Source organism: Myotis yumanensis, unplaced genomic scaffold (genome assembly GCF_028538775.1).
Source record: "Myotis yumanensis isolate MYYU_CA2020_CCGP unplaced genomic scaffold, mMyoYum1.0.hap1 SCAF_17, whole genome shotgun sequence".
NCBI lineage: Eukaryota > Metazoa > Chordata > Mammalia > Chiroptera > Vespertilionidae > Myotis > Myotis yumanensis.
Window position 1 is genome coordinate 10,257,301 of NW_027223768.1, and position 16,693 is coordinate 10,273,993.

General features: G+C 38.0%; 1 protein-coding gene across 3 annotated transcripts in view; it reads right to left on the reverse strand.

The window, feature by feature from the left end:
* Nucleotides 1-16,693, reverse strand: part of GDAP2 (ganglioside induced differentiation associated protein 2) — a 28,584-nt gene that overhangs the window by 10,588 nt on the left and 1,303 nt on the right. For 2 of the 3 annotated variants that reach the window (XM_070396034.1, XM_070396036.1), the window contains exons 2-12: nucleotides 14,008-14,241; nucleotides 12,690-12,829; nucleotides 12,108-12,261; nucleotides 11,611-11,699; nucleotides 10,250-10,326; nucleotides 7,977-8,136; nucleotides 7,203-7,359; nucleotides 4,603-4,679; nucleotides 3,842-3,918; nucleotides 2,238-2,377; nucleotides 451-505 (exon numbers count right to left, since the gene is read on the reverse strand). In XM_070396034.1, coding sequence (XP_070252135.1) covers nucleotides 451-505; nucleotides 2,238-2,377; nucleotides 3,842-3,918; nucleotides 4,603-4,679; nucleotides 7,203-7,359; nucleotides 7,977-8,136; nucleotides 10,250-10,326; nucleotides 11,611-11,699; nucleotides 12,108-12,261; nucleotides 12,690-12,829; nucleotides 14,008-14,174 — 1,293 coding nt within the window. In that variant the 5' untranslated portion in view covers nucleotides 14,175-14,241. The remainder of the gene's footprint in view (nucleotides 1-450; nucleotides 506-2,237; nucleotides 2,378-3,841; nucleotides 3,919-4,602; nucleotides 4,680-7,202; nucleotides 7,360-7,976; nucleotides 8,137-10,249; nucleotides 10,327-11,610; nucleotides 11,700-12,107; nucleotides 12,262-12,689; nucleotides 12,830-14,007; nucleotides 14,242-16,693) is intronic. The other variant, XM_070396035.1, reaches the window with a different exon arrangement.

Here is a 16,693-nt window from a genome sequence, read left to right on the forward strand (position 1 = left end):
GAATTAAAAACATAACAATGATAGAAGACTATAAAATCTTAAGGGGGTACCATGAAGGAGTACCAACTAGGTACAGGACTGGTCAGGGAAGGCTTTCTATGCAAAGTAATTGTTGAGCTGAGACCTGGAGGACATACAAGTTAGCCATGAGCAGAGGAAGGAAAGTGAATTCTGTACCAACAACATGAGCAACGTCCAGATGAACAAAGAGCAAGAAGAAGAAAAGATGGAGAAGTCATGGCTTGTGAGGATTGTCTACAAAGATACTAGAATTAAATGAGACCAACATCAGGACCACAGCTCAAGATCACTTAACAAGGAAGGGTAAACAAAGAAATTAGCAGTCACAGTGTGACAGCAAGAATTAGGATGTTGATATATATATGTCTTAATATGCTAGCATGCAGTGCATTTAAATTCATGATTTAGCTAAAAGGAAAAATACTGTACCTTTGAACGAAATGTTGGATGAACAAAATAAACAGCCTTCAAATTCCTCTTATACCTGTTTTAAAATAAAAAAAGGGTCAGTATAAGTCATGCCCCAAACCACTCACCATTATGGACAATTAACTCTTTGCCTGAGTATATATATTCATTCACAGATGGGGGAAAAAAAGTTTTTAGACAGCTCTGGTTTACGTATTCAATTTTAGGTGAAATGTCAAAAACAATTTAGAGAACATTTTATTATTTAAAGTGTCCGTTTTATAGGAGATACTATGTTTTTCTAGGCTGTAACAGCCATCTACAGGTAGGACAAAGGAAATTCATATTTAACAAGCATTTATTTAATGCCATTTTTCATATGAACCTAAAATCTCTGGGATCGGGTTATTATAAACAACAGTAAAACCACTTAAAATTATAGTAAAAATAGAAGCTAAAGTTCCAATGATCATATTACAACAATAGTTATAGGAAGTTGACTGTGTCCCAGAAATTGTACAAAGGCTTTATACTTAATCCTCATAGCAAGTCTATGAAGTGACACTGTTTCTATTTTAATTTTCCAAGAGTTACGAGCCATCAACTGGTAGAGCCAGAAGTTGAACCCAGGCAGTATGGCTCCAGAATCATGCTCTTATCCACTACTCTATCTAGCCTCCCCAGGCGTGCCTGAGATCATTTCAACAGCTTGTTAATCACCACTGGGTCGCATCAGGTTAACTGGAGAAGACTTCAGAGAAATAGTACAAACTCTTCATTTCACAGTTGAGGCCTGTTCAAAGTTAAAGAGTTGGTTAGAGGTAGAGGCAGAATTATCGTGGAGTGATGCTTCCTTATAAAACCCACATTCAGAGCAAGCTAATGAAGTGTGTGTGAGGTAATGACAACTTTAATATTGCGGATTAAGATGAGATTTAAGGGGCGGAGTAAGACTGTTGGAACTTATGGTAATCTGCCTTCTTTGTACACTAATTGCAATATCGATTTTTCAATGCAATCCACAAAGACTTTGTGATGCTACCGTAATAAAACAACTACCAGGAAGGTGGATTGCATTTTTATTTAGGAAATCTATTACTGAGAAAAAAATTTAAAGCAGAACATTTTATCTTTGCTGTAGTGAGGTGTCTATATATTCTGGTTAAAATGTCTATTATCATTTTAAGGGAAATATAGTTTAATGAAAATAATTTTCTGGCTCCATGTCAGTAGCTGAGGTTCAAGGCCAAATTCTGCATTTAATGTTAGGAGACCTTGAGCAATGTCCTTCCTCTTTCAGAATGTCCATATTTTCCCATTTTTCAAATGTAGATTTGAAATATATCTATATTTATCTAGCTAGAGAAAAGACGAAGTAAATTCATACTTAACAAAGTTATGATAAGCTTTTTTTTTATATGATGCTAGAATCTCTGGGATTAGATTATGAATTAACAAACTCATGGGTCACTAGATCAAATAAAACAAAGTTTATAAATATATTTTGATTAAGTGTAACACCTTATAAATAGAAGGTAGCATTTTTAATTATTTTATATACAAAGGTTGGTCATGACCTCAAACCTTTTCTAAGGTGTTTGAAAAGCAGGCTCAAGTTTACATATGAATTTATTTAAATGTGGTAAGTTGGAGTTAAGGAGCGCCTACAACTATTAAAATATCTGAACTATGAATGATAAAAACCTTTGTATATGAAATACACTTTCACAGAATACACAGTAATGTTTGCTTCAATTAGGAAAGAAAGAAGCTCTTTCCCGCTTCATAATTTGCAAAAAATAACTAACTTGACATCCACGACATCGTAGAGTTTCTTCAGGAAGTCAGAGTCCAGGTGATTGTATTCGCTTGTCAGTGTGTGAAAATACACTAATACGTATTCCTTCACAGCGATGTGGTCCATTACATGGATAAAGTATAAAAGGGCCTAGAAGATAATGAGGAGCAAAGGTAAAGATCGTTTTGCAGAGCCGTCTATTTCACAGAGAGAGGAAAAATCCAGATTAAGCTGCTCTATGCCCAGGCACCGCAGATGGACATTTCACTCTGGTGAGCATCAGTTCTCTTTAGAAGGATCTCCAGGAGAGTGAATCATGCCACCGCTCAATCATTCTCATGAATGCTACAGTACGATCCCTTTCTCTCTTGTCCTAAGGGATGAATGAGAAGAACGAGTTTCTATTCTAGTAACTCTTCCTGTTACTCAAAAGAGTTCTTTGGTCAACTACCAGGTTTTTCCTCTGTAGAATAATGACATCAAAATCATTAGCAGTAGAATTTCTAGACTTTCAATCATTCTTGAAGTGTCTGCTTAAATTCAATGAAAAGTCCTTGCAGTCTCTACCCACATAGAGGCTCATGGCTCTCTTATAACTGAGAATTACTGAAAGAGGATATTGTAAGTGACGCCTCACATGGTTCACTTTGAGGGCTAATTTTCTTAGCACCTTTACTGTTGACCTGAATGATAAAAATGAGAACAGGTTGAGCCAGTAGATGGCCATGGGCTGGGCAGCTTTTCTAGAGCTCTGAAAGACTCAAATGTAATGTAACCCAGATCGGTTAGAGAAATATTCCATTACAAGAAAGATAAAATTTAAGTGAAACAAACACAAAGCAGACATACAATATGGGCAGGGCCAGTATGACCCAGTGGTGTAGCTATAAACTATGGCAAGGAGGAGGCTAAGAGGTAACAACTGAAAGATTGTTATCAAACAGGCTGTTTCCCAATTCCTCCTCAGGGAGTCCTTGGCAGTCCCATGACCGGATTAACATGGATTAGGATCCAACTGCTACCAGTTGTTACCTGGTTTAACCTTATAACACATCTCAGTATTTTATATGAAATGACACATGAATATCTAGACCATCAGGGAAGTGCACACTGACATCAATGCAGGATCTGTTTTTATTGGCATCAATTACACTATTAATGATAAGAATGAGTGTTACACAAATTGAGAGTTCTCTCTCTCTCTCTCTCTCTCTCTCTCTCTCTATCTTGATCTCTCTCTCTCTCTCCATTCCCCTTCCTCACCTCTATCCTCTCTCTCTAAAATCAATAAAAATATAAATTTAAAAAGAAAGACTTTATTAGTACAATGATAATACAGAAAGATTCCAATAAAAAATTTGCCCGTTACATGATATCCAAACAAAGCAGATGGGTTTTTGGAGATCACATTATGACATCCCAGTATTTCTGTTTCTCCCACAGAGCAAAACCAAACCCCTAATTTACTGAAATGACACATGCAGATTTGCAGAACCCCAGGGCTGCCACTCCGCCAGAAAAATACAATCATCTCACATTCTAAACCCTGATTCCAAATTCACATCCTTCTTTTTAAATCAACATTATTTGTAAAACAGCCTTTCTATGGCTTACCTTGTCCATATCTATTAGTGTTACTGGAATGTTTCTTCCAACCACCACCATCACTGTGCGACCGCAGTTATCCACACCTATAAACAGGAAATGTAAACAGTACCCGGAAACTTTATTCCAGAAGGATTTGTCCTGGGCACCAACCTTATAAAAATAGTCCACACATATGTGAAAGACTGAAAGCCAGGAACATAAGTTTTTCAAATTCCATCTTCAGATTTCTTAGAAAACACTTTTTAGTTTACCTTTAGGAGGTTTTGATGAGTGCCCTTATTACTTTTAAGATAAGGCCTCTTATGGGTTTTAAATCAAGGGCAGTCAAAGCTATGGTTGCAGGCAAAGATCTTTTCATATATAGCTTTTTGTTTAAACTTACAACTTTTAAAAACATTGGTAATCTGGGAAAATTAAATGGAACTCAAGTATTGTCTGAAAAAAATACAATGGAGAAAGAATTTGAGTCTCAGAACTTTCTCTGTCTCCATTATACTATATTTATATAAGGTTTGAATTTTGTATAGCCAAGTATATGGTACTTTTAAAAGCAGAAAAAAATGTAATAAGAAAAGGACATTAAGAAGAAATGAAATTGGCTGATGTACAACTACCAGTTGAAATTTTCATAGGTTCCATCTTCATTAGTACAAAAACACTTTATTCATAGAAAACGGACACCAGCAGAGAAAAATGAAGTCTCGAACAGCATGCCAGGTAGGGTCCTTAATTAGTAATAGAATAAGTTGCCATATCCACAAGCTCACCTGTTTGGTATAAGGCTTTCAGAGAAGCAATATCCGATAGGTCCTCAGATCTTGCTTGACATAACCAGCGATTATAACTAGAGAAATAAAAGATATAATCATTATAATAAACCCTAGTAAATTAAATTCAACAGTTGGGACCTGTTTTTATCTTGCCCTGTTTTATTATAATGAGGAAGAAGTTAGAGTTGCCATTATACTATGCAGAATCTCTACTGTGTATTATTTTTTTTTTTTTTTTTTTTTTTAAATATATTTTATTGATATTTTACAGAGAGGAAGGGAGAGAGATAGAGAGTTAGAAACATCGATGAGAGAGAAACATCGATCAGCTGCCTCCTGCACATCTCCTACTGGGGATGTGCCCGCAACCCAGGTACATGCCCTTGACCGGAATCGAACCTGGGACCTTTCAGTCCCCAGGCCGACGCTCTATCCACTGAGCCAAACCGGTTTCGGCTCTACTGTGTATTATTGATAAAATAAGCACAAACGAGTTACTCAGAAAAGGTGTCCATACATATTTAAGAAACCCTTTATGATCAAATGAAGAATACTCGTATTATTGGCTCAGATACCAAGTCTCAAACTAACACTGTTTTTAAATACTATTACTCTCCTTTGCAAAAAAATAAAAATAAAAAGCAAAGAGAAAGCCTAAAGCAATAGCAGTTCTACAAAATAGATGTTCATTCATTCAACAAAGATTTGCTCTATGATAGGGGCTGAGAATACTATAGTGAAAAGACACTGTCAGTGCCCTACAGGAGTTTACTTTGCAGAAGAAAAACAGGTGTGTTGTACATGTTATGTTATGTGGGACCACAAAGGAACTAGGTAAGTTTATCTGTGAAGTCCTGGCTTCTTTAATGATTGGTCAGTCACAGTAGTTGTACTATACTCCCTATACCAGATCACGGGGACCACAGTTTGGCATTGGCTAAGAGGATATTCAAAGAAAACCGTTTGCCAGATGATTCTTACACATGGCCTAGAAATCACTGAAACTATCATCTGATTGGAAAGGCTGTTTATTGGTGACCCCTAGTGGCTACTGTGCTTTTGTTTATATAAATGAAATCATAATAAAGTGAAGACCAGGAACTCAGGAGACGTGAAATTCTAACTCTAAGGGACTCCAGAGATCACCTAGTCCAGTGGTCGGCAAACCGAGGCTCGTGGGCCACATGTGGCTCTTTGGCCCCTTGAGTGTGGCTCTTCCACAAAATACCACATGCAGGCGCGCATGTACAGTGCGATTGAAACTTCGTGGCCCATGCGCAGAAGTCGGTTTTCGGAAAGGAGATAGACGAAACAAGTATACAAGACGAGTGTGGATGGGAGAGTTGGAAGGGGTCGACCTCAGTGAACATACCTCAATCAGATTGAGGACGTTTTTAGCAAAGGCCAGCTTAGGAGTACCCTAATTAAGTTAATAACAATGTAACTACCTATTTAGTTTAAGTTTAAAAAATTTGGCTCTCAAAAGAAATTTCAATTGTTGTACTGTTGATATTTGGATCTGTTGACTAATGAGTTTGCCGACCACTGACCTAGTCCAACTCCCACTTTACAGATGAAGAATGACAACCACACTTAACTCTAGTGGATAAATGCTATGCTAGGCTTTGGTTAATTAGAGTCTGAAAAAGCATATAGGAGGCAGCATCTGCTCCAGACTCTATTCCATCTATTCCAACTTATCTCCAGTGAGGTATGTTTCCAGAAACCGTCCCTTCTGGGCTGACACCTAAAGAATGGGCAGGAATTGAAGGATGAGCGTATTCCAGTCCAAAGGGATGCCAAGTAGCAAAGCGCAAAGGTAAACTAGACCACGATTTGCTCAGTACTGAAGAGAATAGCAGTGACCAGTTTTAAGAGCCTGCTAAGTATCAGGTGCGGTGCTAAGCTCATGACATTATCGTATTTAATGTTCACAACCATATGAGCTGTCATCCCCTCAGCCAGCCCTATAAGGTAATGGATGATATTAACCATGTATTGCTTATGACTTTTTTCTTTCCTTTAACTTTTTTTTGAAAAGCAGCTAGCTTTCCAAGAACGATCAATCCTTGGAAAAGCTTACCCAGAAGTACAAAAGCTACTTTTCTTTGTTTCAAAGAGGATTTATTCAGAATTGCTTTAAAAAAAAAATACCTGAAAGAAATGAAATGCCTTTATAAGGTCCTGAGGATAAATCGAGGAGAAATAAAGCTCTTCTAAATGTAATAAAACTGTAGATTATGTTTTAATTATAAACATAGTCAAGCCGGGTAAAACCTTTGTAAGTCTGCCATTCCCATTCCCTAGTTTCCACTTTTACAACAGAACCTCACCCAGAAGCACCACAATTATCGCAGAAAGAGCAGGAACTCTGAAATCAGACATGCATCTCAACACTGGCTTCAACACATGCTAACTGTGGCCCCCGATAAATTAACTTTGAATTTCTGTACCACAAAACGGGGACAATATTATCCTCACGGGACTGCCATGAGGAATAAAGTGGGAAGCATACACATGGATCAGTTAGCAGATGGAAGGCCCTTCCTTCCTTTCCAGGTCCTTACGTGTCTTTCAGGCCAGAGGGTTTCCCTTACTTTCTCTGATGCTGCTTCTGTAGGGCTGCCTCTGACAACTGTCCCTGAAGGATCAGTCTTCTCTGCTTGTCAATATCTCCTTCCATTCGGGCAAAAGCATGAGAGCCAATGAAAGAGAGGTCAGCTCCCAAGCCTTCTTCCTCCTCTTCTTGGTCGTCTGTAACAAAAACACCAGCAATAGAGAGCTGAGGACAAAACTTGACTGTAAACGCTACAAACAGATTGTGAATGCCCAACAGGGATGACTATGAGCTAGCTCAAAAGAACAGAATTAAGGTTCTATTTTGAGAATGAAAATGAAATCCGATTTAGGCATCTGAAGAATTGAAATAATGAAGGAAAGCAACAAATGTTTGGGGTCATTTATCCAGAGCCGTTTAAGGAGGGAGCACCTGATCGGCCGGCACATAAACCTCAGACCTTTGGTCAGGGCACCAAGGAAGGAAGATGTTAGGTATGGTTTTAGAAGACCTTGTTGAAGCTGTTGAACATTTTAGATGATAATGTACAGGACTACTGTCTCAACAGTGTCCTGTATCAACCTCATGAGGGCAAGAATGTTGTTATATTCACCTCTGAATTTCTATTGCCTAACACAGACCTGACATAGACATGTATTTAAAATTTTTATTTAAAGAGTAAATCTTAACAAGAATAAGACTCTAAAAACCTCTAAGTTGGTCTTGATCTCAGTGTCACACTAACAGACACTCCCCACTTCTGTGATCTATCCCTTCCCTTCCTTAAGAGGGAGATGAGAAAGGTAGAACTCACCTTCCGGGGCACCAGGTTTCTCACTTATTCGAATCTGCCGTTCAGGTACCACAGGCTCCCCTTCTGCATTTCCAATATCTGCAGGCAGGTACGGCAATGACCGACCCTCCTCCTTTAATGACCTTGGGAAGTACAGAGGGAGCAGCTTTTGGTAAGTAGCCTGTGTCGGAAAAGCAAGACATTCTGTGACAAATCACGAAGTAATGAAGCAGGCACCTCAGTGCTTAGTGCTGCTCAGACGCTGTGAAGAGAGCCTCCATCAGGGAGGAAGACCTCCCCTGCTCTAAGCTCAGAGCAGATGCTGTCTGGGACCTCCTTCAGTTTTGTGTTAAAGATCAGGACATCATTAGCTAGTTAAACATGGCTCCCATTCCGGCAATTCTCGGTGACTGAACCTGGAATGCGCAGGTCCTGCCACTCCTGTCTCCTCCCCACCCTTCACCTTACTAACGACATGTCTTTCAAGATTCGGCTCAGATGCTCCTCCACAATGCTCAGTGAGCCATCAAGGTCCACTGACCCGGTTTAATTTTTGAGTATTCTTTTTAATACTCATTATGGAGAATTGCTATTTCAAGACTTTTATTCTTCATTAGAAGTTTCCCAAAGAACAAAGGAAAAATCTTTTTTAAAAATGAGAATGAAACTCATTCTATTTTATAATTTCCATATGAGTTGGTTCATTTGACTCATTTATAAATCCATGATACATCATAGGCATTTAGTGCTCTTATTTTTCCTGTATCTTTTTCATCATCCTAGAAATTATTTTATCATTAGCCATTAATTATTCCTGATACTAAAAAAAAAACAAAAGACTAAAATAGTATAAAAAAAAAAACAAAGAATGATAGAATTGCTTAAAAAAACAAATCATTCAAGAAATCATGTCAGTTTTCTTACTGTTCACCTGTAATATTGCATCATCTTTCATGTATAGACACATAAGAAGAGACGCCATTTTTATAGCCTTTTTAAAAAACTGAGATGGAATTCACATACTATAAAATCCACCCTTTTAAAGTATTATAATTCCATGGGTTTTAGTATATTCACCAAGTTGTAGAACCATCACCATTATCTAATTCCAGAACATTTTCATCATCCTAAAAAGAAAACCTAAACTCATTAGCTAGGTCAACCCCATTCCTCCCTCCCTGACACTGGCAACCACTAATTCACTCTGTCTGTATGGATTTGCCTATTCTGGACATTTCATAAAAATGGAATACAGTCCGTGGGCTTTTGTGTCTGGCTTCTTTCACTTAGTGTAACATTCTCAAGGTTCACCCTCACGGCAGCCTGTATCAGTACTTCATCCCTTCTTACAGCTTCATATTCCATTGTATGTATATACACATTTGTCAACTCATCAGTCGATTACATTTGGTTGTTCCCACTTTTGGGCTGTTATGAAGAATGCTGACATAAATATTTCATGTACAGTGTTTGTGTGGACAAATGTTTTCAATTTTCTTCTGTCTTTACTGTAGGTGATTAGATGTGACATTGTAAGTTCAACTTTTTGTGGAAATGTCACTGTTTCCAAAGCAGCTGCACAATTTTACATCCTCACTCGATATGTACGAGGTTTGGATTGCTCTACAGCCTCACCAACACTTGTTATTATCTATGCAATTGCAGTCATACCAGTGAATGAAAAGTGTTTTTTATTTGCAATTTCCTAATGACAAATGTGGAGCATCTTTTCATGTGCTTATTGGTCATCTGGATATCTTTTCTAAAGTAATGCCTTTTTAAAACTTCTGCCCACTTAAAAAAAAAAAGACTTTTTTAAAAAGCAATTTAAGGTTCAAAACAAAACTGAGAAGGTACAGAGATTTCTCCACCAGAGTGGTATATTTGTTATAACTGACGAGCCTGCAATGTCACATCTAATCACCTATACGGGTCTTTCACTGATGCCCTTTACCAGGTTAAGGAAGTTACCTTCTATTCCCAGTTTGTTGAGTGCTTTTATCATGAAAGGCTGTTAGATTTTGTCTAATTTCTGCATCTACTGAGAAGATCATGTGGTTTTATCTTTGATTCTATTATTATTCTACCCACTAGTCTATTACTATGGTGCATTACATTGATTGACGTTTGTATATTGAACCAACCTTACATTCCTGCGATAAATCCCATTTGGTAACCCATTTATATGTTGCTGGATTCAGTTTGCTAATAATTTGTTAAATATTTGTGCATCTCTATTCATAAGAGATATTGGTCTGTAAGATTTAAACAATGCAACATAATTAGCAAAATACCTCTTCAAGTTCAGAGACAGCAAATACTACTTTTTCAATGGTCTCCCCATGAATCTCTAGAAATCTCCTTACAGTGCCTAAGGAAAAAAAAAAAAGAAAGATTATTCAAAAAAAAAAAAAAAAGAAGAAGTTACTTACATATAAAGAAAAATCAAACTCTTCAAAGTTTTATTTTTGTAATGGATCACTGCTCATTTCATTCAGGTCTCTGCTCAATGGAAAGATAAGATCTCTGCTCCTCAAGAAGTTCAGTCTAATATAATGTATATAAATAATACTCTATCTACACAATATATAAATTTACTATGAAATCCTTGAGCAGTAAGGATCTTAGTTTTTAAAATAACTAATTATTAAATAAGACTATTTATTTAAGACTGAGGCCAAGCCCTTGCCCTAAATTCTATACATGCTAATATCGTTGTAATTTTTTGGTGGATATAAGACTTTTAGCTCCTCATATTTATTTTTTGTTTAATTATACACCAGATGTATTTATTAGCTTATAAAACATGTATGAAATAATTGTTAAATCCAAAAATCAGAAGACAATAGATAAGAAATGTCATTCTCCAGTTAATAAATCATATATCTATATACACATAGGGAGCAGGGACCTGGTTGTAGGCACAGGATTAAGACAAGAAAGTCAATTTTTATTCTATACTAGAGGCCCGGTGCACGAATTCTTGCACGGTGGGGTCTCTCGGCCTGGCTAGTGATCAGGTCCAATGGGGGCTGGCCAGCCTAGAAGGAGCCACGGGAAGTTGGCCGGCCAGCTAGGTGAGGGACCGCAGGAGGGCTCCAGGGCCTATCCAGCCCTCTCGCCCAGTCCCAATCAGCTGGACCACAGGAGAAAGCTAACCTATCGGTCGGAGTCTGTCCCCTGGTGGTCAATGCACATCATAGTGACTGGTCAAGCGGTCAACCGATCAGTTGGACACTTAGCATATTACGCTTTTATTATATAGGATATTATATAGGATACTTTTGTATTTTTTCACAAAGATTATGTATTACTTTGGTAATAATAAAGAAATCAGTTTTTTATTAAGCTCCCACTATGAATTAGGATTCAAATACCCAAGTATTGGCCGTACTTCTTAGCTTGGTATCATTTTAATAAGCAAATCTTCCATTCAAATGGATAAAAATATCAACACAAGAAAGTAAATTGAGAGGTTTACACTTTATCAAGACAAGCTTCCCTGTAGGTGCCATGGTCGGTTAACAACTCTTCTTTGGCTATAATTATTTCATTAGTGATATAAAATTTTTAAGTCTCAATTTATGTACAGTCCCTCAACCCCATGTATGAAGTGCTAAGCCAAGTGATGCACGGCACCTCCAATATTACTTACGAAGGGCTATGTGTGTGGCATCCTCTAAAGGATAACCTCGTTTTGCAGAATTGATGACACAGAATCCAACAGAAGACATTGACTGCTCTCTGCAACCAAACAGAAAACACAAAAATTACACTACCAACATCCATAATCCACAACTAATTTTAAAATGCAGCTTAACTTCTCCTTCCCTGTCCCTTCAACAAATCTACCATAGTAGTTAACGCAATTGTAGTATTTAAGAATTATATTAACTTATAATTTAATTGCACCATGTGGGGGAAATATATTCCACATAAAGACTGAGTAAAATGAGAACAAGTTACATTCTCAAGTCACCCAAAGCCATTCCTGTTACTGCTAAGTTTGAGAAGACAATGGATTCTATCTTCAGGGTCCTCTGAAATTATCTAAATCCCTCAAATTCTGACTCCCGTAGCTAGGCTTCCTTGTAAAACCAGGACCTTTAACAATGTATGGCATGCTATGGCCAGGGAGCGAGAAGGCCGTACTTGGCCAGCTGAAGGACGTTCCGGTAGCAGCTGTACAGGGAGCTCTCAGCTGCCGTGCGGTAGCGGCTCTTGTACTTGGGTCCCACTGTGTGAATGATGAACCGGGCCGCTAGATGAAATCCTTTTGTCAATTTGGCTTCACCTGTCCGGCACCCTGGGAACAATGGAGCACATATGTCATGGTGGTGTTAGAAAACAACAAAACAATGCATGACACAGAGAAAGTATAAGAACGTTGAGAAATTTCCGTTAAAAACATGGGTTAAACACATTTACCTGTTCCCAAAATGACAGTGAGCAATACAATAGGTACGAAAACAGAGACGAAAAGAATGGGAGAGAACGTGAAGCAAATTAAGCATCAAAATTTTGGAGGGTAGACAGTCAATGACCTAGAAGTAACTGATTTAGCAACCCAGGGGAACCTAACTGTGCGGAAATGGGGCAATCAATATGAAGAAAGGGGGTGGTACTGAAAGGCAGTGCTGGATGCCAGACAGACTGCTTTCATTCAATTCCAGATTCCACCATGTCCTGCCCAGACTCTTCCTAAGCAATACATCCTTAAGAAAATCCACTCACCTTTAAGTTTCTGGAGTTCCTCCTTCAAATCAGGCCCTGCCAGCATGAAGATACTTTCTGACACAGGATTCTTATCTGTGAGGTTTTCATTGCTGGTATTCACAATGGCTGTACAGTTCAGCAATGCCACATCTCCTTTCCTGAGCAAACAATACATACAGAGCAAGTGTGGGGATGAGGAGGAGATAAGAAAGCTGGTTTCTAATTCTTTCAAAACATTCTACTCTCAGAAAGACTAATCTGGCATCCTAGATAGATATGTAAAGCAATTCCTACAAGTCTAAAACAAATAAAACCATGTTAATCCTTTGCTTCCTTCACATTTGTTTCATTATAATAAAATGCTCATAGTGCAGAAGTGGTTGGTGTAAAGAGTTTAGACACAGCAGTATTGTGTATAATACCCCAAATATGAAAACAACTAAACTGTCCATCAACTAATAAATTGATAAACTAAATGTGGTGTATCCATACAATGGGATATTATTTGGCCATAAAAAGTAATGAAGTACTGATTCAAACTACAACATGGATGAATCTTAAAAACATTACACTAAGTCGCAATTGATTCAATGTATAGTAAATGTCCAGAATAGGTAAAGCTATATATAGAGAAAGTAGGTTAGTGGTTGCCTAGAATTGAGAGATTGTGTATGTGTGTATTTGGGGGTTAGGGGTAGAGAAAAGAGAAGAGGGTAGTGACTGCTGATGAGTATAGAACTTCGGGTCAATGAAAATGTTCTAAAATTGACAGTGGTGATGGTCACACAACTTTGTGATATCTGGCTCGTATAATTTAAATTGGTGAATTGTTATCTCGATAAAGCTTTTTATAAAAATAATGTATTACTACTAATACATTCAACAAGATAGATGAACTTTCAAATAATTATGCTGAATGAAAGAAGTCAGACTAAAAAGTGGTAAACTCTAGAAAATGCAAACTAATCTATAGTGCCAGAATGGTCAATGGTAGCTTGGGGATGTGGAGGCAGGGAAGGCAGGAGAAAGGGATTTCCAAGGGACACAAAAAATATTTGGTGGGGAAGATAAGTATATTCACTATCTTGATTGTGATGATGGGTTCATGGGTGTATACGTATGTCAAAATTTACCAAATTGTACACTTTAAATGTGTGCAGTTTCTTGTATGTCAATTATACCTTAATAGAGGCACATATGTCTATGCAAAGCACCATTTCAACAATGGTAGGGCTTACAAAAGAAAGTTTAGAAGAAACTCTGAGAAAAAAAGAAATTAGGAAGAAGTTCTGAGAATGAATTATCATATCGTGATATGATTTAACCAAAGAATTACCAAAGAATCACTTTTCCATTGATAGTCTTGTTAAAAAGAAAAGGTGATCTAATGGTGTCTGCATCGGTTGCAGCATCAGAAGCATTTAGTTCATCTTCACAAGAGTCACCCCAGCTTGGCAGTGTATCCACATCCACAAACTGGGAAGGTGCACCCAAGGGATCCATGGAATGGGAACTTCAGCTCGTCTTTTCCCAAATTCCTCAGCAACTCAATATTCACGGGAGACTTTAGCTTCAGAGAAAAAGAAACCAATGTTTTAATAGAGAAGCACAGATACTACTTTACTTCACAAAACCCTACTGTGAAGTGCTTTAACAGTATATCGTATTATTATAGTCACTTATATAGTCCATAAAAATCAATGTACAACAAAGGATTGCTAATTTTTTTCTCTCTAAATTTCTTCCAGCTTTTCTAAAATAGGAAGAGGGATTATTTAAGCACAAATTCTTTTCAGAGAATTACAGCCACTAAAATAATCACAGGGACCACCAATTCTTCTTTCCAGAAACATAGAAATATTCATTCAACACTCACCGAGTGTCGGCTAATGGGGGAAGAGCTAGGTGCTGCAAGATAAGTAAAGAGGTCAGTCTAATGACAATGTGGCAAAATACAGAATGAGAAGCAGGGAGTTTACTTCAATCAAGCAGTAAGAGATAATAAGGTTTGAACTGAGTAGAGAAGGAGATGGAGAAAGCACGGATTTTAAAGGCCTACATTCCTGCTCTGCACATGCCTAACTGTCTACTCTCTCAATACCAGGATAAAACTACTTGAGAAGATTATTTTTATTTGCTACTAAGTACTCCTTTGAAATTATTTTGAAATAAAGAAACTATTTTTATCCACAAGTTTGTATTTAGCCCATCGAATCAGCCTTCGAAACTGGAGGCACAATTCTATTGATCTGTTCACAAGTATTCAGACTTGAACTGCACAAGCTGAACAGAGGACAAAGGGAGACTACACTCACTTTCCACTTGACTAGTTCTTTAAGAGAATGCAGGCCGAAACCGGTTTGACTCAGTGGATAGAGCGTTGGCCTGCGGACTGAAAGGTCCCAGGTTCGATTCCGGTCAAGGGCATGTACCTGGGTTGCGGGCACATCCCCAGTGGGAGGTGTGCAGGAGGCAGCTGGTCGATGTTTCTCTCTCATTGATGTTTCTAGCTCTCTATCTCTCTCCCTTCCTCTCTGTAAAAAATTAATAAAATATATTTAAAAAAACAAAACAAAAAAAAACAAAAAAAAGAGAATGCAGTATCCTCAATTCTCTCTCACAACATCTTGATTGCCTTCCCCTCAGTCTGCCTATTCCCAAAACATTTCCCTACCCCATTTCTCCTTCGGTAATGGAAACTCTTTTCATTGCTGAACTTTTAAAAAGTAATCTGTTTTGCAGCTCTGCTTCCTATTCTTCCATTTATGCAACGTGCTGCAGTTTTGCTTCCACCTCTCTAACAATGCTAAAGCTGCCCTTTCAAAGTCAACAATAACTCCCCAAACGTGGAATCTAAGAGCTAACCAACTTTTAGCTGCATTTACTATCAATTATTTCCTTCCTGAAACGATATTATCTTCTTTGACAGCACATACTCCGGGTTCTCCTTTATCTCCAACCTCATCTTGTTAGACCTTCTTCCCAGATCTTAAGTCATTGTGACCCACAAGATACTGGATGTTAAATGAGTAGTAAGTAACAGAGCGCTATTTGTAGGGCAGAGTTGAATGGCATTTAAGGGCAGTGCATGGCATTTAACAAAGGGTAAATTCTTTTTCAGCTCCATCTCTAAACAGAAATTTACTTTCTAACCAAAAAGAAATTTAAATCTCCTCCTCCCCAGCGATGCAAACGGAGCCCCAAAGCCAAGCTAGGCAGGAAAATCTGATTCCTTATCCTTAAGGAACAATAATTTTTAACATTCTTGGGGTCACAGGCCCCTTTGAAAATCACATGAGTAATAAAGACCCTTTCATCATCCAAAATGTGAGCACATAAGCTCATACTTCCAAATAAATTTGAGAGGGTTCTCAGACTCAGATTAAGAATCCTAGTGATGGAAAGAATGCAAACAGAGGGCTCAGGTAAAGAGAGAGGATGGGTTCAATCCCCGGTCAGTGCATATACAAGAATCAACCAAGGAATGCATAAGTAAATGGAACAACAAAATTGATGTCTCTCTTTCTCCTACTTCCTCTCTATTAAAAACATCAATAATAATAATAAAAAAAAAAGACAATAGAATTAAGCAGAACACCTTGGATCGCTGTCTCAAAACAACCTGATTGTTGTCTGGATAAAAAGAAAACTATCATTTTCTATTTATATCTGTGTAGTACTTATTCTTCAAAATGCTTACACTGATTAGATAGGCCTAGATAAAATTACAAAGAGAGCTGGTCCTTGCTTTTGATCTCCCTTTAAAAACATGTTTTTATTGATTTCAGAGAGAGGAAGGGAGATGGAGCGATAGAAACATGGATGAGAGGGAAACATCAACTGGCTGCCTCCTGCACGCTCTCTACTGGGATGGAGCCCCCACCCCTGCATGGCATGTGCCCCAACCGTGTGGGGACCGCGCTCAACCAACTGAGCCACACCAGCTGCCCTTGACCTCCCATTTCGACCAGTTCATTTTCACTGTCTTTGCATAAATTACAGGTTTACCATTCTTTACGTCT